The sequence below is a fragment of the Dermacentor albipictus genome, chromosome 8 (genome assembly GCF_038994185.2).
Source record: "Dermacentor albipictus isolate Rhodes 1998 colony chromosome 8, USDA_Dalb.pri_finalv2, whole genome shotgun sequence".
Taxonomy (NCBI): Eukaryota; Metazoa; Arthropoda; class Arachnida; order Ixodida; family Ixodidae; genus Dermacentor; species Dermacentor albipictus.
Window position 1 is genome coordinate 106,495,487 of NC_091828.1, and position 24,514 is coordinate 106,520,000.

Genomic DNA, 24,514 nt, shown 5'->3' on the forward strand with positions numbered 1-24,514 from the left:
CCTTTTACAGAATTAGGTCACGAGGGAGCTCTGTGTTGGATGTTTAGCCGCCTCGGCATCTGTTGAGGATACTGCAGCCAGCTGCGGTGGAGTTTTGAAGAAAATTGTTGCGATCACTGGCCGAGGCAGGCTGTGAACGAAATAAAAAGGAAAATTGCGCACGTCCCACGCGCGGGAGGCATTATGGGGATATAGTGTTATGCGAAACGCGCGTTTATGAAATACGCCCGCTACTATTGGCCAATACCCACGAGTGGGTAGGTAGGTGCCTGTGTCTTTTAACATCATCATCATCATCATCACCTTTTTGGTTTGCAACTTCACTTTTTCAATGTCCCGTGACTGCGCCTGACCAGACGGAATTCTCGTCGAACCGTCTTTGACCGCGTCTTGTCGCGGCGCCTGTCGCAGGTTTTATTGTCACCGCGCCGTTATCGTGGTGTTTATCGCCCTGTTCTCTTCGTAGAAGTCGCCAGAAAAAATTATTAATGGTGAAATCCGATTCTAACGAAACCTGGTACGGCGATTTACGCTCTATATCGAAGAGGCGCAACTGTTCTCCGCGGTGTTTACACAAATTGCGCAAATTGAGGTGCTAAATCTTCATTTTATTTCGTTTTTGTTGGATCAGCCGTGTGAATGCACTGCATAATAAAACCGATGAAGGCATAGAGGGAAATAAAAGAATTGTCGTTGTCTTTTGGCCCATTTATTTTCCTGCACGGCGTACTGTTTGGAAAAGCTAAACCGGACGCAGTCCTCGCCTCGGCGTCTCTGCTCTTCTCTGGTGTGCCTTACACAGGGTTATGCATGCGTTTCTCCGTGCGACGTGAACGCGTGCTGCTTCTACTTCTGTGGGGTTTTCCAGTGACCTATCGCGGGTCATCTTATACAGACCTTCCCACCCCCCTCCCCTCGAAAAAAAAAAAGATACCCGCAGCGTCCGCGCGCGTCGCCTGTTCACTGGGAGGGCCGGAGTGTCCGGGTGAATGCTTTAAGCTGCCGAAAAGAGAGAAAGAAAAAACGTGTTATTTACACAGTTTAGGCAATGTCCCGAAACCTGAACGGCAGCTCCAGGGCGCAATCTTTTTTTGTTCTTTTTTGTCAAGTGGATTCGTATTATGCCGACTGGTGCCAGCTAGTGCAAGCCGTTGGCAAAAGGGAACTTAAAGAATAAATTTGACTAGGTACATCCTGCTTTGCCAAAAGGGTAGTTGATGTTAAAATCATACTAATGTTAACCTACTGTTGATCTTTTTTTTTCTTTTTTGCTTTCTTACTCTGCACTTTTTGAGGCTTTGTATGTCAGTGTATTTCTGTTTTGCGTTCGAGTTTCCGCTTCGCGTCTTATATATATATATATATATATATATATATATATATATATATATATATATATATATATATTCATTAGGGTTGCGCACATTTCTCGAAAATGCCTTTGGTGAGTTTTCTTGTTTGAGATATAATGTGCGTGCCTTAGGTGTTTATATGCATGCCGACCTTTCGCCTGACATTCGTTAGTGACGCACTGCGAATCGCACTTAAAGAACAATCGACATATTGTCCGTATAATCCACTTGTGGCCTTGCGGCCTCATACGCTTATTGCCGGCTAATCTTTCTATAGAATTTCTACTTGCACAGCCCGTCCGTCAGTTTTGCACACGGCGTGACACCGGCAAATATGGACCTGACCGTGGCTTTTGCCTACAGACACGGTCATTATAAGGCGAAAGGGCAACTATTATATGGCACAATTAAGGCACCCGGAGCGGCGACTGAGGGGGTGCGGCGTCATGCTGCCGGCAGTACGAGGCAGCGGCAGCCGCATTGTGTTCGTTCATTCTATAGGTCAAGCGGTCAACAAACAAGCAAACAGTCTCGGAAGAGTTCAGCAATTTACAATAGGCAACGAGGCACTGGAAGTTGTAAGGGAACACATCTACTTAGGGCAGGTAGTTACTGCGGATCCGGATCATGAGACGGAAATAATCAGAAGAATAAGAATGGGCTGGGGTGCGCTTGGCAGGCATTCTCAGATCATGAACAGCAGGTTGCCATTATCCCTCAAGAGAAAAGTGTATAATAGCTGTGTCTTACCAGTACTCAACTACGGGGCAGAAACCTGGAGGCTTACGAAAAGGGTTCTACTTAATTTGAGGACGACGCAACGGGCTATGGAAAGAAGAATGATAGGTGTAACGTTAAGGGATAAGAAAAGAGCAGATTGGGTGAGGGAACAAACGCGAGTTAATGACATCTTAGTTGAAATCAAGAAAAAGAAATGGACATGGGCAGGACATAATGAGGAGGGACGATAGCCGATGGTCATTAAGGGTTACGGACTGGATTCCAAAGGAACGGAAGCGTAGCAGGGGGCGGCAGAAAGTTAGGTGGGCGGATGAGATTAAGAAGTTTGCAGGGACGGCATGGCCACAATTAGTACATGACCGGGATTGTTGGAGAAATATGGGAGAGGCCTTTGCCCTGCAATGGGCGTAACCAGGCTGATGATGAAACAAGCAAACAAGCAAACAAGCAAACAAACAAACAAGCAAGCAAGCAAGCAAGCAAGCAAGCAAGCAAGCAAGCAAGCAAGCAAGCAAGCAAGCAAGCAAGCAAACAAACAAACAAATACCTAAACAGAAAAATAAATAAGTGACTACACATAGTGTATACACATTCTGCGTACTTTCTTTACAAAGGACAAACTTATAAGGAGGCAAGGCAGTTCTACTCGGAGCCTATAAACCAAAGCTTCGCTAACACGTGCAATTAACACAAGTAGTGACGTCGTGATCTAGTTATAATGATGTCATCATCGTCGTAATTTTATGTAATCGTTTTAAATTGTCAGACGGTCTACAGCGAACGCCGACTGTGTCTTGACGCCCGTTTAGGTGCGCGGACTCCTCATCGAAATGAAATGATAATAAAAACAGGCCGCTTTCCGCAAGGTACAGTCGCGTATGTCTTGCACGCATACAGCGACGCCGCGCGGCCGGAGTCAATGCGCACAAGTATTGCCTGTAGCGTACTGTATGAAACTATATGGCCCGTAGTACAAGCATATATGCGTTTCATATATGCGTATATATACCGCGCATACATTTCACGTTCGTATGGTTTATACATTCCTACAGGACATGCATTTCTCGTTCATAAATGGCCTATACATTCATGCAAGGCATTCATTTCTCGCTCATGTGGTATAAACACTCATACGAGGCATACATTTCTATATTACATGGCCCATATACGTTGATACAGGATACATATTTCTCGTTCATATATGCACGTACCCGCCGTGGTTGCTCAGTGGCTATGGTGTTGGGCTGCTGAGCACGAGGTCGCGGGATCGAATCCCGGCCACGGCGGCCGCGTTTCGATGGGGGCGAAATGCGAAAACACCCGTGTACTTAGATTTAGGTGCACGTTAAAGAACCCCAGGTGGTCGAAATTTCCGGAGTCCTCCACTACGGCGTGCCTCATAATCAGAAAGTGGTTTTGGCACGTAAAACCCCAGCTATTATATTATTATTATTATATTAAAACGCCTGCAGTCATTAGGCGGCTATTTTAGCCGCGGATCGCTAACAGAGCCATACGCTAAGCGAGTCTGTGCACATGGCGTATGGCAAGCACGTGGTGGGGGCGGCGGCGAAATGGGGCTTCCCTTTATATCGCTGCAGAGCCAGTCTCTCAGAAACCTCGCTTCGATTGCGAGTCGCCCCTCCGCTACACACGGATCAAGTGCCTCTTGCGACGGTCCCCTTTGAAACAGCATGGCGACTGGCGTGCTGCCGCACACTTTTTATGCGAAGCATATTAACGTAGGTTTCGGGCCTACGCGCGACGCCCGGCGGTGGCCACCATTGACCCTGAAGTGGGGTCACGTGACATGACGTCATGTGATGACGTCACACAGGCTGCATATGGGGCCTCATATCGCGCCGTCGGTCGCCTCCCGGCGGTGGCCACCATTGACCTTCAAGTGACCTTCAAGTAGGTCACGAGACATGACGTCACGTGATGACGTCACACCGGCTGCAGATGGGGCCTCATATCGCGCCGTCGGACGTCTCCCGGCGGAGGCCTCCACGCTTCGGTTCGCGCTGTCGCGCGCGATGCGGCGGCGGCGCCACCATCGCTGCATCACGTGATATGTGACGTCACGCCAGGGATGAAGCGGCGCGCGCCCGCCGTCGCGTCAGTCTCTGTGCCCGACGGCCGCGCCAGCGTCTTTGCGCCGGGCGTGTATGCGGTCAAGATGCCTCCAAACGCTAAGGATACGCTAAGATTAAGCCCAGTGGATGCTTCGCATCCACTGGGCTTAACTTCGATAAGCCTCTAATTTTTTTTCTGTTTATGTCGAAGCGTGTGACGGATCTGGCTGCGTTACCGGCGTCGGTGGCGCAGCTGCTGTGTCGTTTCCGCTGTTACTGAGCGCGATGTCGCGGGTTCGACTCGTGTCCGCGGCGCGGCCACGTTTCGACGGGTGCGCTTGCCTGCCGTGCTTGCCTCACTCCGCTGCGTCTCTCGAGGGCCCTGTATTTCTTTGGGGGCCTTAAGCTGAGCGAGTGATCAGTGCAGTCAGTCAGTCGAATGATAGATCACTTTCACTCACTCACTCACTCACTCACTCACTCACTCACTCACTCACTCACTCACTCACTCACTCTCACTCACTCACTCACTCACTCACTCACTCACTCACTCACTCACTCTCACTCACTCACTCACTCACTCACTCACTCACTCACTCACTCACTCACTCACTCACTCACTCACTCACTCACTCACTCACTCACTCACTCACTCACTCACTCACTGAATCAATAAAACTAATGTCGGTGGTCGTATTGGCGCGTTTTGTCTGTCTCCGCCTCCCATTTATCCATTTTTCGTGCGTTGTCAGAGACGCGACAGACACGGGACTTCAGAGAACGCGGCACTAAAAACAAGTCGCGCGCAACGTTTCGCTTGCGACGGCACGTTGCTCGTACGTGTTTCCACTAACCAGTGCAAACACGTACGAGCAGCAACTTGTGCAAGTGAAATGTTGCGCGACTACAGACATCTCAGAGTCACATATGACGCAGAAAGTGGCTTCAGACAAGAGGCCCTTACGAATGAGTGCAAACACTGTCACGCCTTAAGAGGCGAACCCAACTGAGCGCATAATAGTTTTTTTTTCTTCTTTCTCCTGCGCAGTATACCCCAAACGTTTTTCGGTTTCAACTATATATAAGGAGGCGGGTATGGTTCTACAGCTTCAGGCACGCCGCCTCAAACCACCTCCAGCATTGTCGCTGGAGGTGCTGAAGGTCGCATCACGGCAGTGACGCTGTCTCATAGTTCGAAGACATGGCAGATATAATGACGTCATTGGTTCTGCAGGTCAAACGTATATGCCCGCCTGTTGCGCGCAATCCATCCGCCCGCCCATCATTCCATCCACCGACGACATCACCGACTCGGGATGTTGTTGTTGTTAAAAACTTTACTTAAACAGAGGTGTTCGGGCCACGTAGGTCCCTGGGCCCCCGCACGACCGTAGTCCACTCAAGTGTTTATGTTCCGTAGGTCCATAACACTGGCAGCCCGGCTGGTCGCGATGGTTTGCGTTGCCGGGTCCTCAGAGCGGAGCACGGTCTCCCAGTCCTCCCACGATGTCAGGTGCTCCAGGCCCCGCGGGGGAGGGTCCGCCGGGCAAAGCGAGAGGATGTGGATGGCGGATGCGAACGGTTCGGGACAGAGGGCGCAGGCGGGCGTGGGGAAAGAGGGATGGTAATGGGATAGGGTGACAGGGGAGGGGAGTGTGTGGGTCTGGAGTCGCCTCCACAGTGTCGCATGCCTGTTGTCTAGGGATGGGTGAGGTGGGGGGGTAGATCTGACGTGCTGCTCGATAAGCCTGCGTCAGATCGCTGAAAGAGTGCATGCGCTCCTTCGTGAATCCCGGATCGGAGGCCACCTGAGCCCGGTTAATAGAACCTCGGGCTAAAAGGTTGGCAGCCTCGTTTCCAGGATTCCCGGAGTGCGCAGGCACCCATATCAGCTCCACATGGCGGGGTGGAGGTGCAACGGGCGAGTCCAGTATGCAAAAAGCAGGAACATGGACTCGGCCTCGTGCAAAATTTAGTATAGCTGTTTTTGAATCTGTTATTATGTACCGGGCTTCCGTATGGGTGATGGCAATGGCAATCGCAGCTTCCTCTGCAGCTTCTGGGGAAGTGTGTGGGGGGAGGGGTAGTGTAATGAGTGGGGAGAGGGAGGAGTCCACCACGGCGGCAACCGCTTGCTCTCCCATGCATGCGGCGTCCACCCATACGGCATCCGATTCGGGGCCGTAATAGCGATGGAGCGCCTTAGCTCGAGCTCGGCGGCGCGCCTCGTGGTGTTGTGGATGCATGTTCCTCGGGAGCGGCTTAATAAGCAGCTCTCGGTGGATGTGGCGTGGGGTGGCGAGTTGTGTAGGGTCGTTGGCCGGTATCCGGATCCCGAGGGAGTCCAGGATGTGCCGCCCAGTGGATGTTCGTGTCAGGCGAATGTATTGCGCCTGTCGGTGGGCTTCTACAAGTTCCCCGATAGTGTTGTGGAGGCCCAGGCCGAGTAGTCTGTCTGTGGGTGTATTAATGGGTAGTTTTAATGCTACTTTGTACGCCTTGCGTATTAATGCATCTAGGGCATTAGTATCGTGTCGGGATAAGTGTAAATATGGGGTTGTGTAAAGCACACGGCTGAGGACGAAGGCATGGATGAGGCGACATAGGTCGCGCTCCCTCATGCCTCTGTGGTGGGCTGAAACCCGGCGAATGAGGTGCGAAATCGCACCTGCAATCTGCTTGAGTTTCTTCAGGGTGGTGGTGTTTTTACCATCACTCTGGATATGGAGTCCCAGTACTCGGAGGGTTTCAACCTCCGGCACTGGGCGTCTGTCCAGCTCGATTGTGATGGGGGAGCATGGGGAGCAGCGATTACGAGGTCTGATGAGTAGTAGTTTGGATTTTTCTGGGGAGCAAGAAAGACCGATACTGGCCGCATAATTTTGGGTCAGGGTGGCTGCAGATTGGAGAGTGTCCTCTAAGCCGCCGTCACTGCCGTGGGTAGTCCACAGCGTGATGTCGTTGGCATAGAGGGTGTGTTTGAGATGGGGTATGGTTGCCAATTGTCGGGCCAGGGGGATTAGGGTGATATTAAATAGAAAGGGGGACAGAACGCACCCTTGCGTGGTGCCAACACTCCCTAAAGTGAAAGAGGGGGAGGTGAGTGGGCCAAAGTGTATCTGAGCCGTGCGGTCGGTCAGGAATGCTTGAATGTAGGTGTACGTACGTGCACCCACATTCAGTGGCGAGAGGGCAGTCATGATCGCATGGTGTTCTACGCGATCAAAGGCTTTGGAGAGGTCCAAAGCCAAGACTGCCTTTGTGTGACCCGGGATAAGGGGGTCGAAAATGTCGTGCGTAAGTTGTAGCATGGCATCTTGCGCGGATAAATGGGGGCGGAAGCCCACCATGCTGTGAGGGTAAAGGTCGTTTTCCGCCATGTGTTGTGTGAGTCTCGATAATACTACATGCTCGAAAAGCTTTCCGAGGCATGAGGTTAGCGAGATCGGGCGAAGGTTTTGGAGTGTAAGTTGTTTGTTGGGTTTGGGTATGAAAATAACCTTCGCATGACGCCAGGACTGGGGGAGGGTGCCCTCCCTCCAACACTGGTTGAAGTAGTCCGTAATCTGTCTGATGGATTGATCATCCAGATTACGAAGCATAGATTTGGTTACCTGGTCGGCGCCAGGTGCGGAGCTGGTACGGAGAGTCAGGAGAGCCGCTCTGACTTCCGTCTCCGTTATGTCCGTGTCGAGTGTGGGGTTGGCCTGCCCTGTGTAGGGAGGTAAGCAAGTCGGTATGCCTGGGGAGGTGTAGGTTCTTTGAAGTGTATCTATAAGTCTGTCAGGGTTGTCCTTGTGTGCGTCCACGAGTTTTGTTACATGGTGTTGTGTTGCTGTTTTTGTCTGCATCGGATCTATAAGGTGGCGGAGGAGTTGCCAGGCCCGCTTGGTGGACAGGTTCCCAGCAATGCCGTCGCATATCTGGCCCCAGTTGGACCGGCAGAGCTCCTCAGAATGTTGTTGGATTTCGGTTTGCAGTGCGGCCAGCCGCTTTTTAAGTGTCCTGTTTAGCTTATTCCTCTTCCACCTTTCTAGGAGGCTGTGATAGGCCTCCCAGAGATGGGCCAGTCGGGTGTCTAATGTAGGGGTTTCTGTAGGGGTTTCAATGAGTTTTGTGTTGCATTGGACGTCATCCTGGAGTGATTTCACCCAGGTGTCGATATCGGAAATAGGGGTGTCAGAGCGGGCCGCCCGAGTGGCGCGGAAAGAGTCCCAGTTTATGAGTTTGTGTGTCATGTAAGTGTGACGGGGTTGTTTGTATGGGACAGTGACCTGTATAATGTAATGATCGCTGCCTAGTGTGTGTTGTGTTCTGGTCCAGGTGACGCCTCGGAGGGAGTGGGTCAGCACCAGGTCCGGGCTGGTGTCCATGCTGACGCTATTTCCGATCCGAGTGGGCGTCAGGAAGTTGTGTACGGTGAGGTGGAGGTTCTGGAGAAGCAGCCAGAGCCTGCGACCTCGGTGTGTTGTTGTTTTGTATCCCCAGTCTGTATGTTGACTGTTGAAGTCTCCGCCGACTAACAGGGGGTGCTTTCCTGCCAGTCGGTGCACCGATCGAAGTAGGGACTCCAGAGACGCCATCGGGTGTGATGGGAGGTGATAAATGTTGACAATAAATATGGATGGTAACGTGTGTTTATGGTGTATGATTTCAGTGATCACGCAGGGCGTCTCTGAAGCGATATACTGTACCCTGTGAGTGATGCTACGGTGTATGAGTGTGGACGCCCTGGGTTTGTCTGTGGGGTCCGAATGTACCGAGGTGTAGCTGGGAAGTGTTGCGCGATGTGCAGCGTCTTGGAGTAAAAGTATTTGGGGCTGAGGAGTGAGTGTGGGAAGTAAAACCTGCAGAGGTGCACGCTTGCCCCGGAAGCCACGGCAATTCCAAGTTAGAATTTGTAGGTAATTATTTACCCGCGCCGCCATACTGGAGCGTGGGGGGGGGGGCGGAGAGGGGGGGTTAGTTGCGTGTCCATTGGAGTGTGTTGGACAGGAGGGGTGGATTGTGTAGGCTGAAGGGTGGGTTGCGAGGGTATGGAAGGACCCATTTGTGTGAAGCGGTGTTCTATGTTTTCGAGCATCTTGTTAAGCATAACATCCATGCGGTGCTCTAATTTCTCCGTGAGGGTTTCTACGAGGTGAGTGAGTTTAGTCTCGAGGCGTGTTTCGAGTTCTTGTAGTTTACCATCGAATTTAGCCTCAAGCGCTGCGAGTTTGGCATCTATGTCTGTAAACTGAGGGGGTGGTATTTCCTGTGTGGTTCGCTGTCTTTTCGTGGGAGGTGTGCTGGGAGATTCCGTCTCGGGGGGTGGAGTGGAGTTAGAGAGACCTGATTGTGTCGGGCGTTGGGTATGGACGAAGGAAGCAAGGCGACTTACCTCTTCCCTGAGGGCCTGGAGCTCCCGTTCCTGTTGCAGCGCTTCGGGAGTCTGGGTGAGCGGGGGGGGGTATGTCTTCCGGCGACCAGGTCGGCCCATGTGAGATGTCGAGCGTCCGAAGAGCGAGAAGCTGTGCTGCCGGAGCGTCGACGCGGGCTGGGACTGGATCGATGGTGTTGTTGATGTTCTGTCTTCTTTTGAGTGGGTCGCGGCTGGCGTGTAGTAGGACTTTTTCGATTTGCTTTGCATCCACTTGTTCCGGTCATGTGTCCTCCACCGCAGAGAATGCATTGTGGAGCGCAGGTTGGGGGGTCCACTCTTTCATGAGTATCTCCACATCTTGGGCATCGGTGGGAGCGGGGCAGGGTACATACATCTGCTCGATGTCCTGGTTTTCTGCAGTTCACACAGGCGTCGATTCGTCTCCGGTAGACCGTGCATAGGTGGACACCGCCGCCGTAGATGATTTTCCTCGGAACTGGTCCGTAGGCGAAGGTGATAAGGATTGAGCGTGTTTTCCCCATACGTCGGGCATCAATGATCGGGACTTCGGAATTTCGGGCCTGAAGGTCTGCGATGACCTCGCTGGGGGTTTCGTCCCAAAATGCGTTCGTGATCACTCCGCGCACCGCCCCGGCTGGTGGGGCGATGTAGGCTGCGATGGCATATTTTCGGTCGCGTAGTGTAATTTCCTTGAGGTTGACGAGATTGAGGGCGGTCTCTTGGCGCGTGGTGGCGATGGTGCACGTGTTGTTGGTGGGATGTACTCGGATCTGGATGTCTTGCTGGCCTTGTAGCTGCGCTGCTTGCATGATTGTGGCGAGCAGCGAGCGCGGTGGGACGTCGAGAAGCGCGGGCCCTCCCTGCGATCTGTAGACAATCTTGTAAGTGTCGGCAGGCAATGGCGCGAGTTGGCGACCTTTGAACACTGCTGCTCTCGCAGCGCGCAGCTGTTCTTGGCGAGGCTGGAACGCGGGCGGCGATGGCGTCGTGGCGTTTGCGTTCTGTGGCGTCGCCATGCTGGATCCTGGGCGTGCGGGAGACGATTCGGAGGCTCCGGTCGTGTTCCGACGGGACGCCTGCATGGACAGGACATGCTTCCAGTCCCGGGGGTTGTATTCGGACGGGTTCAAGTCCTCTGCAGACACTGTGACCTGCATGCCGGAGTCTGGGAAGTGGCCGCGCGAGGCCTAGTGCGGCGGCTGCGCCGCTGCCAGAAAGGAAGGCTGACGGCCCAGCCGGAGAGCGTCGGATCTCCAAAAATGTGGGGTCCTCGGGAAGCTCTCACCTTGATGCGTTGATTGAGGTAGGCAGTGGAGCTCCACAGCGGGTTCGCTGACCGCTGAACAGGTCTGTGTGCCTGGTGTAGTCGTGCGCACTCGAGATAGCAGCGACCGGCAGTTTTCGCCGTCGCGGCGGCCGAGCGTCTCGCCGGAGCTGGGGAGCCGGAGTCCCCGACTCGGGACGGACCACCGAACTCTCAGCAGTTTCTCCTCGACCTTTTGCAGTCTTTTGCAGAGGCGCCTTTAAATCATTGCCATCCGTGCGGGTTCATTTGCACTGGAAGTCACGCCCCTCTTCGAACATCGCCCGGTTAGACGCTTTCCGGCGCAAATGACGTTATAACCCTTGTCACGGGCGACCGCCTACTGCGTAGTGTTCGTTAGCCCCGAGGTTAATGAGGAATCTTGACCCCTTGTTGTGTCTTTCCAACGGTGACGAAGTCGCGGGTGGATTCGCCGTCGCCGGGTCAAAGGACTCCTGTGTGTCAACTCGCCAAACTATGGGAAACTTTCCAGCGAGGTGTCTTTTCTTTTTTTATGCGAAGCATATTACGAGAGCTCAACCCAGCTCCTCAGGCGCGGCGGTGTCGCCATGAAATCACGTGACACCGTGACGTCACGACAGAGGAGAAGTGGCTTTGGCTCAACTCTTGCAAGACGGGCTGGGTGGGAATCGAACCAGGGTCTCCAGAGTGTGGGACGGAGACGCTACCACTGAGCCACGAGTACGATGCTTCAAAGCGGTACAAAAGCGCCTCTAGTGAATGCGGTGTTGCCTTAGAAACGAGCTGTTTCTAAGGCGTGCGTCTCTTGCTCAGGCGCACATTTCGTTGCCGCGCCGAACGCTGCTTTGCTCGACGCTCACCGCGTCCAATGCGGGGCGCGTTGTCGCTGCCCTGTAGCCCATTGTCTTACACCCCTTGGCGGGTCGACGGGAACGCTGTCGCGTTCCACTCTTGAAGGCGAAGAAGTAATGCATGAGTTGTTTCTTCGTCTAGCCGAACCAAATATAGCCAAGCAACAGCAGTTCACCAGGCTAAACAGTGGTTCAACAACTAAAATAAAGGCTAGTATGCTTCGCATCCTGGGCTTAACCTTACCTAAGCCACAGCCATTTTTTTCTTTCTTTTTTTGGTAGAGCGTGTCAGTTGCCCTCAACGGGAGGACGTATTTTCCCTCTTCTCTTTTCGTGGACTTCAGTGCCGTGTTCACACAACCTAAAAACCGAGTTCGCGCAAGATTGAGATGAGAGAAAAACATTGATCAGTGAGCAACCCGTACAAAAAAAATTATTGAGAAGGCATTGAATTATTATTGGTCAATGTTGAGTTTTTCATTGACGAATTGTGGAAATTTTGTTGGAGAATTGTTGGGCTGGTTGTTGAGTGGTCTTGAATATTGGTCACTGAAATTTAATTGGAACACCATTGGGTGTCTTAATGTTGAATAATTGTTAAGTTACCACTGAAATTCCATTGCGCTTAGACGGCTCGTTGTGCTTACTTTGTTGAATGATTGTTGTATTACCATTGATAATGCATTGAACTGATGTTGTGGTAGTTCTGTTGACCTGTTGTTGAGTTATTGTTGCCACAGCACTGAAAAGTACGTTGCGGCCCAGTTGAGATGGCATGGAGATTTCAGAAGTGGCCATTGAAATATGATTGATATTTCGTTGGGCTAGTGGATTTTTATTCATATATTGAAATTGCTTTGCTATTCACACTTGCATGCCCCGGTGCCTGCTCATAACTTAAACAAACAAAAGCAACGGAGAGACTGATCAATTTGAAGTACCTTTATTTACACTAAAGATGCGTGCCCATGAAACATTATTACAGTACGTAAGGCACCGCTACATCGAACTTGGAGACATAGGCTAGTACCTACAGCACTCTTGACAGTGTAAATACATCTGAAAAAACCTTTACATATGAATTAAATCAAAACGATCATTGTGGTCGTCCCTTGCGACTTAAGTTTATGACTAGAAGGCAAAGCGACTCAAGAGACAGGGCTTAAGCATACCCTTTTAACAACCAACTTTGAACACATGAACACTTGAAGCTGCTTGCGTGTGAACACACACGACATCTGAACACGTTACATTAAAATGTTTCGCACACTAACCCATCACAGGAACAGTTAGGGCTGATTGTGAGAAGGCAAAATAAGACTTGAAACAAATGGCTTCACGTAAATATATACAAGCTTTAGCACACGTCTTTCACCGCGATTAAAATTTAATGAAGTACCAAAGTAGACCTGTCTGAGCTTTTTGTCTTCGAGATGTACATATTTTCAGGTTGCCCAATTATTTTATAACATAACATCACTCAACTTAGCTATTAATTGATGAGACATCATTTAGAAAGTTGTCTGGCATGGTGAACACCTGAATCATGTTTCTAACGAGCCTGGTTTGCAAGAACAGTACACCATTTCTGTATTTTAAATTAAGGTACAGAAGAGTTTGTTGGTTGTATTTCCTCGATTTAGTGAGCTCATTTTCAGATAATTTTTCTGGACTTGCACAAAGCTAATTAGAGCACTTTTTGGGGCCTTTTTCACTATACCCAGCAACTAAGTGGTACCTCAGTCAATGAAGAGATAAGGCAAGGCTAATACCTTGGACGATAAGAGAAAACATATTTAGCACAGAAAATTGGTAGTAACACACGGCTAACAAAATTCCAAAGAGCCAAATAGATGGTCACCTGCACTTCCAATATCAAGTACCCCAGAAATCATCATAAAGGATGGGAAAAGGTTTCAATGACTGGACAGCCAGATTGGTGAGATAGTGAAAAACGCAAATAAATGCGTATACGAAAAACCTATGACCTCAATCGCGCAGGTAAAATGTTATTAAAATGCTACCAGAATTTTATTGCATAAGATACATAAAAGTTGCAAAAAAATTGGGACAAAGCAGTAACAAAGACGGAGGGAGATACAGTACCCGTGTTGAAAAGAAATTACAAGTGATATACATGCATATTTAAGCTCAAGACAATTTTTTCTCCAATATTTACAAAAAGAGCCCATGCGATGATGGCATAAAAGAAGGTTCCTGCGCCTGGAGAATGCAGCACAGTACAAAGCAGCGTCATGAGAACCGAAAACTAGAGCTTAGTATGTTTAAAACGTACGAATACTTGCATACCTACTGACGTGTGACATGCCATGCCTTGAATGGATGAAATTCATAAATCTCACACAGATGAAGTTACCATCACTCTTATTGGCTTCCTCAGGGGACTCCTTGAAGTTGAACTAGAAAAATGTACATCAGTGTTAAAAAACAGAGAAGACCCTATAGCGTTCTTTCTGAAATAAACAGCGCAAATATTTCATGTATCAATTCTATGGACACTTCGCCAATTCGGTGTACATTTATATTTGACAACCACCCAAACAGAGACGAGAAGGATGAATTAAGGCAGGAACACACATGAACGCTGACTCAACTAGAAGTTTATTCGTGAAGACAAATATTTTAAACACATTCGCCAACTTCACAAAGAAAAAGCCATGGATGCGCAGCAGAAACAGCCCGGCAGGACAAAAAAGCACCGAAAGACATGTCCTGTAGAACAAACATGTGCGTCAAAAACAAAAACAAAAAAACACATGAAAACTGAAAGGTTTGTCCTGTAAGCGATATTAACGTGAAATACTGCAGCAAGTCTTTCCCACTAAGGGTCACAGAAATCTTGCTTATGAATTTTTCTTCGTGATCAGTAAATAATTCTTCCATAAGTCCTCTGGTGTTCTGGTCTTTGTGATGAAACAACCGTTCTTTCTGCTCTATACCTCAACACCAGAGGAGTTCCAGAAGCAATATTTATTATCATAAACGAAACAAATGCATAGCCAAGTTATCTGTTGCCCTTAGTGGGAAAGACTTGCAGTTCTCAAGAGTATTTCTCGTTGGGTAGTATCACTCATCGGACAAATATTTCGCTTTTTCGAAAGATTTGTCCGATAGTTCTCGTTTTTCACGCACGTTTATTCTACATGACATGGCTTTTTCATATTTTTTGTTTCTTGTCGCTCGTGGCTGTTTCTGCCACGCATGCACGGCTCTTTAGGACTAAATAAAGCTTATACTACTAGTGAGCAAGTCAAAAGTTAGTGAGCGTTATTATTATTATTGTTAATTTTTTAAATTCATACGGGTTACTTGTTCGCAATGAAGCAAACACTGGGTCGTCTTCAGTTTAAGTACCCAGTCGTCGTCTTCAGCGTCATCATCACCAGCACCGCGGCAGAACCACGGTTCTGGCCGTGGGTCTGGCCCGGGCGCCAGCAGATGTTCCGACCGCGTCTCCGTACGACATTGAAGCATGTCACCAGGGGGCGATGAATATCGCGCACTGACGTCGTCATAGCCGCCATGATGGAGGACCAAGCAGAGTGACAAGCTTCGCGCGTGATGTTTACGTGCAAGCTACTATGTAAACACATGGTGTAAGCCCGTGCTCGGGTGACGAAGAAAAAAAGATGGATGCGCGTGTCATTCTTCATTCTTTTTTTTTGTTCACAGACACACTGACATGTAATTACGTTCGTGCAAAGCTCCTTCACAGCTGCGAATCTCGGAGTCAAGCTTAAGTGTGGAAGCCGGCCGTTGTAGGCATAGAGTTTCTCACTATAACACCTAGAGGGTAATCTGGCGCCACCGTCTATGGGAGTTTCTTAAGGGGGACCATGCCGTCATGGGAATGACGGTATATGTGTCTGCGAGGCTCGTGTTGGCTGGTGTTGTAAGAGGCTCCGTCTAAAACGTGGATATGGCTACGCAAATAACGCGTTCTGAAAGTAAAATCTTCATAAAATGTTTCCATTCACGCATATTACATCTTTACTCACCCACGATGCATGGCCAAGCGAAGAAAAGCAAGAACAGACGACAAACTGTTTCAAAGCGAGCGCGAACCTTGTCGTCTGTTTTCCAATCTTAGCGGTCCGCTGATACTTTTTACGTAACATGTAGTCGTACACACAACAACAAGTTCTCATACTTAAACAAAACATGTTTTCGCGTAATAATAAAGTTAAAACAGCTTTTCACGTGTTATTCTAGTAGAAAATGAATCATTGTAACAGACGGAACGCTGCTTGCCAAGCGCGTCTTCAAGGTGTCCTGTGTCTACGAGAACGATGCCAATCCGAATCCACAATATACCGGCATTCCCATGCGTACCACAGCGCAGCAGCGCCAGATTTCCCTCTAGGTAATGTAGTGGGAAACTCTATGGTTGTAGGGGTATAGTTGGTCGTCATGGGTGCGACTATTTAGCGATCAGCTTCTTGTGTGCGGCCGCGCCGCAGTTTCGCTTTCACGATGCCCGGTGCATGCAAGATGAAGTGCGCGATTATTGCACGGCTTGTTGTGGGGTGGCGGGGATGGTGAGACGAAAACGAGTTTTCTGTTTTCTCCACTGCCGGAAAGCGTCTTTTTTTTCCCATTTTCTCTCTCTCTTGTTTTTTTTTTCATTCGCCGTCTGATGCGGTGGCTCTGCGTAGCGCGGCACCATGCAAGGACGCGGTTTGTTTCCACCACCGGGATCGCGATTCGAAACGGGCTTTGCGGTTTATCGCTTTCTCTTCTTTTTTTTGTTTCTCTTTTTTCTTCTTTGCTTTCGACACGCATCTGCAACGTGAATACGTATGCTTTTGCGCACTCGTTGTATATCGCCTCTTTTACCAGAGGAAGTTGCAAAAGCGGAATTTTGGGTTCCGGTCGAATCTGCACCAGTATTCGGCAAGTACAGGATTGGAGTACTTAATGTGGTATTGAATTTCTTCCTTTTTTCTTTTTTTGTCTTTTTGACTCGCGAAGTGCAATTGTTCCGAGCACGAGTATTTTTTCGTTTAGCACGTCTAACGCGCTGTTTGAAAGCTCGTTCAAATTGGGAACTTGCTGGAAGTAATTCTCTCCTTTTTTTTTTCGCTGGCTTCCACAGAGAATGGTTGGTGCGCGGCCCGCGAAGCGTATGAACTATTAGAACTAGTTAAATGTTTATCGGCTAACGAGGACCATACGTTGCATTCTGCAAAAAAAAAGAAAGACCAAGGAAACAACATTTAGCAAACTACGAGAGATTTTCATGCGCCATAACAGCCAGAATACAAGAAATTAAACAGAAATCGGTGACGTTAGGATGCACGTATAGTGACGTAGGAATCAGTGCGCAGCTCAACTGGTTTAGAGCATATCTCGTGTCACGTGCAAACGGCGTGTTTGGCTCCTCCAACAGGCTGCATGCGAGCACGTCTTGCACTTTAGGCTGGTTTTCCAATACTCGCAGTACAGACGGCCGAATAGGCAGCTATATAAACGAACAGCGGCGTATATAAGCCTCGTTCCGTTTTTGACGAAGCGTTGAAAAGACGCACAGCTTCGCGAGGACACCGTCGAAGTAAAAAAAAAAAACTATGCATACCGCGCGCGACGCCGTCAAAACGAGATGGCGACTGAGCAGGACGATTGGAAACTCGACAAGATATGTCGCAGCTGGCGCACAAGAACGCTTATGCTCACACTTTCTGAAGCGCTTGATGAAAGCTACGTTGTGTTTACCGTAGGTTCGTACTAAAGAAAAATTGACATACAGCGGTGGTAAGTGTTTTCCTTAGCTTTTTCGTATCTACGTGAGGTGGCGCGAAGTCGCAGAGCTGCCGTCCAGATACATTCCGTTACTTGAGCTCTTACCTGACCCCTCAGCTGTCTTCTTAGCTGTCTTCTTAGCTGTCTTCTTAGCTGTCATCTTAGCTGTCGTCTTAGCTGTCTTCTTAGCTGTCTTCTTAGCTGTCCTCTAAGCTGTCCTCTAAGGTACTCTTGGCTGTCCTCTTGGCTGTCCTCTTGGCTGTCCTCTTGGCTGTCCTCTTGGCAGTCCTCTTGGCTGTCCTTTTTGCTGTCTTCTTGGCTGTCTTCTTGGCTGTCGTCTTGGCTGTCTTCTTGGCTGTCTTCTTGGCTGTCTTCTTGGCTGTCTTCTTGGCTGTCTTCTTGGCTGTCTTCTTGGCTGTCCTCTAAGCTGTCCTCTTGGCTGTCCTCTTGGCTGTCCTCTTGGCTGTCTTCTTGGCTGTCTTCTTGGCTGTCCTCTTGGCTGTCCTTTTCGCTGTCCTTTTTGCTGTCTTCTTGGCTGTCCTCTTGGCTGTCCTCTTGGCTGTGCTCTTAGCCGTCAAAGTGGACTGTTCTCCAGTGATGACCAGAATTGGAATGCACCCTTCGTTTCGACTTCCCGTACTATTCCTACATTTAAATGAAGGAACTTAGATAAGTCTCTCATACTTTCACCTCTGTTTCATTGCTGGCCTCGTACTGTTGTAACTATATATAAGAATAAATCGAGTCCTTGAGTTTTTCCTGTTACCCCTTGCTTGCTCACTGCAATGCTCTCGAAGTATAAGAGCGCCAACAAACGCAACAATCAGCCCTTGCGACTGGTTTGCTCTGCTGGATTCCCACTTATCGTTTCGTAGTTTTGGTTAGGCGTCCAGCCCCCCCCCTCCCCCCCTTTTTTTGGTTAGGCGTAGCCTCCCCCCCCGCCCCCTTTCTTGGTTAGGCGTGCAGCCTCCCCCCGTTACCCCTCCCCCCCTTTTTTCTTTTGCTTCTCACGGCTGCCTAGCACGTCTCACGTGCTTTTGCGGAGTTCGAAAATGCGTCAAGGACTTGCAACCTTCAGTTGTCGAACCGGCGAGCCTGCAGCAGCAGCAGCAGCAGCAGCAGTAGCAGTAGCCGCGTGCGTCAAAACATGAGGCTGACTCAGAAGTGGCTTCTTTGTAATTTACTTTTTTTTTCTTGCTCTCTCTGTCTAGACTGGCGGTGGTACCCTTCCGTGGAATAAACCCGCGCCAAATGTGTGTGTGTATACACTGGGTGGCGTCCAGGAATGCGCGGAGGGGGGGGGGTTGTTGTCAAGCGGAGTTTTGTTTTGCGCATACGTGATTCCGAGGCGATAAGTTGGTCGACGAATTGAAAACGAACACCGCGCCTGCTTGCGTATTGGCGCGCGCTGCCGCAGCGGTTGGCAGTCGACCCGTTTCCAAATTGATGAGCCGTGTCGTTGACGAAGCGAAGCAGTATGCGCCAAATGCTGTGGTGTTCTTTTTTTTGCTTCTTCTTTCCTTTCTTAATCGGTGGGTGAATATATTCGTTGATGTATTAAACGAGAAGAAAGGGGGTTAACCGAAGGGCCCGATTTTTTTAGTCACATCATCAGAAGCCAACAAGCACTGACACCAAGGACAACATAGGGGAAATATTAATAAATGAAATGAAGAAACGATAAATTAATGGAAATTAACGTGGATGAAAAAACAACTTGCCGCAGGTGGGAACCGCACCCACAACCTTCGCATTTCGAATCCGCAACCTTCGAACCCACACCGCAACATCTTCTCCGGAGAACTTTACATACTTCGCGACGAACTGCCTATGCCCTTACAAAAATCAACTCGTAAGAGAAGGACTGTCATCCAACCGAATGTAGCGCGAAGCTACAAAGGAAGCCCATACGAGTTTCTCAGAAAGAAAGGCTTCGCAGTTGAGAAAAAAAATTCGTCCTGGTTCGGTTTTCGAGCCCGGGATCAACGCTTTCCCGGGTGGTCGCTCTGCCATCCGAGTATAACCAGGATTTGTCAACCACCCGAATGTAGCACGGAGCTTTACAAAGGAAACCCATCCGGGTTTCTCAGAAAAAGTCCCTTTACGGGACCGCCGCACCGGGAAGGCGTTGGTCCCGGGTTCGAATACCAGACCAGGACGAATTTTTTCCTCAACTGGGAAGCCCTATTTTTGAGAAACCTGTATGGGTTTCCTTTGTAGCTTCGCGCTACATTCGGGTGGATGGTGATTTCTCCCTTTCATGATACTTCCTTCACCTTGCGGGATTCCGCAGAACTGATAATTACTTTGTTTAGCGCAAAACAACGGACACCAGAAAGACGACAGGACAAGGCATCTCAACTGACATCATTTTATTGCGTCACTCCTTTATTGAGCGCAGCATCTAGAAGAACATGCGCAGTGAGCACCATGTGCAGGAACCACCAACATCCGATCACCAGAGCGCACTCATGCGACAGAATCCAAAGAAACCTTATTCAGCGCTGTACAAGGTTAAAGAAGGCACACTGATGCACTGTGACCCCAATGACTGTATGAAGAAAGCTTCCGATAATTCTCGGGCGGTGGTATCACGGCTCTTTTTCAAAATCGTTGTATCACGAAACATGGCTCAACATTGTAAAAGGTGCAACTGCAAAGCTGTGTTTCGTGATACTACTATTTTGAAAAAAGCGCCGTGATACCACCGCCCGAGAATTATCGGGAGCTTTCTTCATCCAGTTATTGGGGTCACAGTGCATTAGTGTGCCTTCTTTAACCGTGTATACAGCGCTGAATATATGTTTTTTTTATTCTGTCGCGTGAGTGCGCTCTGGTGATCGGATTTTGGTGGTACCTAGCACACGGTGCTCACTGCGCATGTTCTTCTAGATTCTGTTCTCTATAAAGGAGTGACGCAATAAAACGTCAGTTGAGAGTAGCGCCTTGTCCTGGGGGGGGGGGGGGGGGTCGTCTTTCTCGTGTCCGTTGTGTTGCGCTAAACAACGTAATTATGGATTCGCACCAACTAGCCCGCCAACGCATTGTTCTCCGCAGAATTGATTCGCCAAAAATCAATATACAAATACTGTTGTGTTTGTAATGACTTGGTGTTGCCTTTAACGGAATGTGGGTCGATAGGTAATTGAAAAGATTGCGTTATTTATGCAAGGGTCGTAGCCTGTGAAATATGTGCACAGCCGGCACGCACCCTGAAAGTCTGTGCACGTGCAAAACCGAGCGTAATTTGCGTTGCTGACTCGGGGCAAACGAGTCCGAATCCCGCTGGCGGCGGTGTCCAGCAAAGTTCGTTTTTTTTCTCTTTTCTTCGGAAGCGGTGACCTAGGGGGCTGTTCTGTAAGTGTCCACCTAGTGGACGTGTCCGTTTCGTCTGCTGCTGAAGTACCGGAATGCGCCTGTCCCTCTTCTGACTCGTACCCTAGCCCAGCCAATCAGAACTCCAGCAGTAGACGAAATTGACATGTCCACGAAGTGGACACTTGCAGAATACCTCCCCCCACCACCCAGTCTCACCACCCACCCCCCTCTCCCTGATCACAACTCCGCAGTGGAAGGGACCGACGGACAGACGCACAGTAAAGCCAGTTTCGAGCATTCAGCCGCTGCCGCAATAAAATATAAGAAGGAGGCTGCATTGTTTCCTACATCACGGGAAACGCTACGAAGGACACCGAGAGACTTCTCTCGCTGCCCAAATGCGCGCGACCAAAGAAATAGTGCGTCACGCATCAAACGAAGGCTTAGGTACGCGTCGCGCGATTCGACGCAACATCAGCAGGTCTCGCACTTTCATGCCAGAAAATATGGCGCGACTGTTGCGTGAAAAAGCGCCGCAGGCGTGCAGCTATATTTAACCACCGAGCCAGCGCAGTGATACGTTTCTGCGACCAGCGGCCACGGCGCACCGCATGCTCCCGCGATCGAAACGTAGTGCGGCGTATGCTAGAAGCGCGAACGTGCGCAAGTGGTTCGGAATTCATCACGTAACCATACCTTCACGTAGTTTTTAAAATACGAAGTAGCTATTCCGTATAGAAAGCGTCGCCGGTCACAAACAACTGTGCGCATTGCGAAACGCGCGGAGTGAGACGTCATTGACCGGAACTACTTTAATTCCTAGGCTTCAGCAGCGTTAACTGGCAAGCATAAAACGGGCTATACAGCGCAAATGCGCTTATGGCTATGGCAAACAGAGCCTCCTGAACATAAGCGTCGCGGAAACGATGCGCTAGCGTACTGCCTTTAAATACACTGATTAGGTGTGTATATAGATAGCGCACCCCGATGGCGTGCCAGCTGGCTCTGGTTGTCATCGATGCCCCGGCGTCTGGGGGCACTCCCAATTGGATCTCTTCCAACCAATTGACAGTCCGATTGCGCCCAATCGCCGCATCCTCTTGCTTTTGGGAACGCTCGCACGCGGGCATACCGCGCAGCTGCAGTCGGCGCGATGCCGGCTGCAAGGTGTGCGTTTTAAAAGGCCTATTCGATTCAGCCAAGTTTCTCTGCACCGTCTGCACCTATTCACGGTGCACTGCAACTAGACCCTCGATTCCCCGAGGTGCAGCAGTGCACCCTGCACCCCCGTGCTCGAATGAACGGGGTGCAAGGCAAGGTGCCGCCGCGCTGCACTGCATCCTTGAACCTTGCAGCGAGTGGGTGCAGCCCGGCACCCCCTGCACTTTTTCGTTTGAGGTGCCGTGCACCTTTTTTCTGAATCGAACAAACCTAAAGTGTTCTCGCGATATAACGAAACTCGCTTCGCCGAACCGACGGATGTAACGAAATCGGCATCGAAACCTGAAAGTGATGCAATTTCACTGGTGTATACCGGAGCCGGTGCACTTTACGAATCTCATGTTTCATTCGGCGCTGACTATAATGCCGATGGTTTTCCTGTCGCTCTCACCACCCAGGTTCGTGATCTTGTGCAGCGTCAATACGCCTGAAACGCCACCAGGTGGCGCTCACGACGCTGTAGCGTTTCGAGACGCCTGGCATAGCTGCCAGGGTGCTGTCCCTTCCACAGAGCAGAAGTTGCTTTGCGTGCTGCTTCGTTCCACGTCGCGCCCGCATAACGTTATAGCACCGTCCAGTAGGTCAGGTGCAGCGCTAAACGTTGATCGCTGTCAATGCTTCGTTTTTGGTCCTTCGGGCGAAACTGCTGACTCCTTTCTCTTTCTTTTTTTTGCGTTATCAGTTACTCGCTCACTCGAGGCGTGCTCGCGCAGTTGTCGTCGTCGTGCTGTCCTGTTATCGACGGCGCATGCGCGCGGTTCGTGTCTGGAGTTTGAACAACTCTCCAGAAACGCGCAACTAGTCCGTTTGACTGCAAAAAGCGACGCAGGGAACTGGGGTGACGGTAGGGGGGGGGGGGGTATTCTGTAAGTGTCCACATAGTGGACACGCCCATTTCGTCTGCTGCTGAAGTTCTGATTGGCTGGGCTCGGGCATGCGTCAGAAGGAGGCGGGCGCCCTCAGTCAGTCAGCACTTCAGCAGAAGACGAAATGGACATGTCCACATGGTTCAATGCCGAGCAATTAAGTACTAGTGGGTACTAGTAAGCAGCTGAGGATGCGCCTTAAATTGCGAGTTTTTTTATGCGTAAGCATTCTTTGGCGAGTACGCGGCCCAGCTTCGTCACGCGAAAAGTGTAGTGCCTTGTATCTGCACAAAGATGCGTGATTTGCGATGTTAAGACATTTAATAAGTTGCAGTAGCGTAAACGTTGGTGACTTTATTGTGGCTTTATAAGCGAGTAGAAACAATTGAAGCCAATAAAAATTGATCAACCAGAATATCCATAGTAGGGATTCATAGGGCTCCATACAATATGTACGGGGAACCTTATAGTAGAGATAGGTTAACTGAAATTCAGCGTTGGCCAACTTCAAATTTAGAGGTGGCCTAACTGAAATTTGGGGGTGGCCCATCCCAAAATTTGAAGCTGACTGAAACCCCAAACTTAAGTTGGCCCACCCCCAAAATTCAAGTTGACCCACTCCTAAATTAAGTTGGCCAACACCTACTATAAGCTTCCCCATGTGTTTTCTCAGGAGCCCATGTATACCTATGGTTATTCGCTGTGGTAATGATTTTGTTGCTGTAAATTGCTTCTAATCGGTTAGAAAGCTACCAGTCATGTACATTTACACTATTATAACGATGAAATCTCTTCGAAAATTACGCATTCTTGTGCGGCTAGAAGGCACAACACTTTTCGCGTGACGGAGCTGGGGTACTCGCCAAAGGATGCTTATGCTTTAAACGAAGCTAATCATTAAAAGGATTTCATGCTCACAGAAAATTAGTGTATTATCATATATACACTGTGACTAAATTGCCTCATCGCAAGTAAAATATTTGTGTGAGAAAAACAAATATTTTTTTGTTCAAATTTTGATCGGGGAACCGAAAACGCACTCGAGTGTCGCGCGTATTGCGCGGCTGTCTGTATGTTGAGCCCGCCCTCTTTTGCCCCCGGCAACATGGCCGCCGGTGGCTTCACTCGTTCGCGCAGGCGGCCACAGCGGCTGCCACTCCAGAAATTTCAGTATATAACGTTGGTCAAAGTACGCGCGACGCCCACAGATGTACCATCGCAGCGCCATCTGCCGGAGCTTCTCTGAGCGGCAGCACTAATTCTGAGACGCCTGATACCTGTCGGGGGGAGCTGTTCCTCTCGTGCAGCAGAAGTGCTTTTTTTATGATGATATTAAAGTAAATAGATCTAGTCACCCTGTATAAATGGTGACGGATATTCCTTTTTGCATATAACAGAAACAATAATATAAAAATATACATGCATAGTAAGAAAAAGCAAAAAAGAAACAACGTCATAGGGCCGAAAAATCCGTAGCACACAGTCCTATACAGGGTGTTTCATCGACTAATTTCAAAATTTTTAAAGGTTGCCTGTGGCAGATAGCTCAATTCTAGTATATGAGCTGTTGTACTCGAAGCGGCGGACACTACATGCACAAGAACTTGAAATGCAAAATTGACTAATTACCAAGAATTCACTAATCAATTTTCTAGCTACATA

General features: G+C 49.5%; 3 protein-coding genes across 3 annotated transcripts in view; 1 reads left to right on the forward strand and 2 right to left on the reverse strand.

Annotated features, from left to right (window-relative positions):
• LOC139048949 (ATP-sensitive inward rectifier potassium channel 12-like) overlaps positions 1–24,514 on the forward strand; it is a 143,587-nt gene that overhangs the window by 40,875 nt on the left and 78,198 nt on the right. The window lies entirely within an intron of this gene.
• LOC139049299 (uncharacterized) lies at positions 6,858–8,751 on the reverse strand. Its single transcript, XM_070524677.1, has 2 exons — positions 7,783–8,751; positions 6,858–7,013 (listed from the first exon to the last, which is right to left on the reverse strand). Exons 1-2 carry the CDS (start codon positions 8,749–8,751, stop codon positions 6,858–6,860), a joined length of 1,125 nt encoding a protein of 374 aa, XP_070380778.1.
• The window catches only part of LOC139049300 (clumping factor A-like), a 30,405-nt gene continuing 22,431 nt past the window's right edge, over positions 16,541–24,514 (reverse strand). The window contains exons 2-3 of the mRNA XM_070524678.1: positions 17,677–18,011; positions 16,541–16,586 (exon numbers count right to left, since the gene is read on the reverse strand). Coding sequence (XP_070380779.1) covers positions 16,541–16,586; positions 17,677–18,011 — 381 coding nt within the window. The remainder of the gene's footprint in view (positions 16,587–17,676; positions 18,012–24,514) is intronic.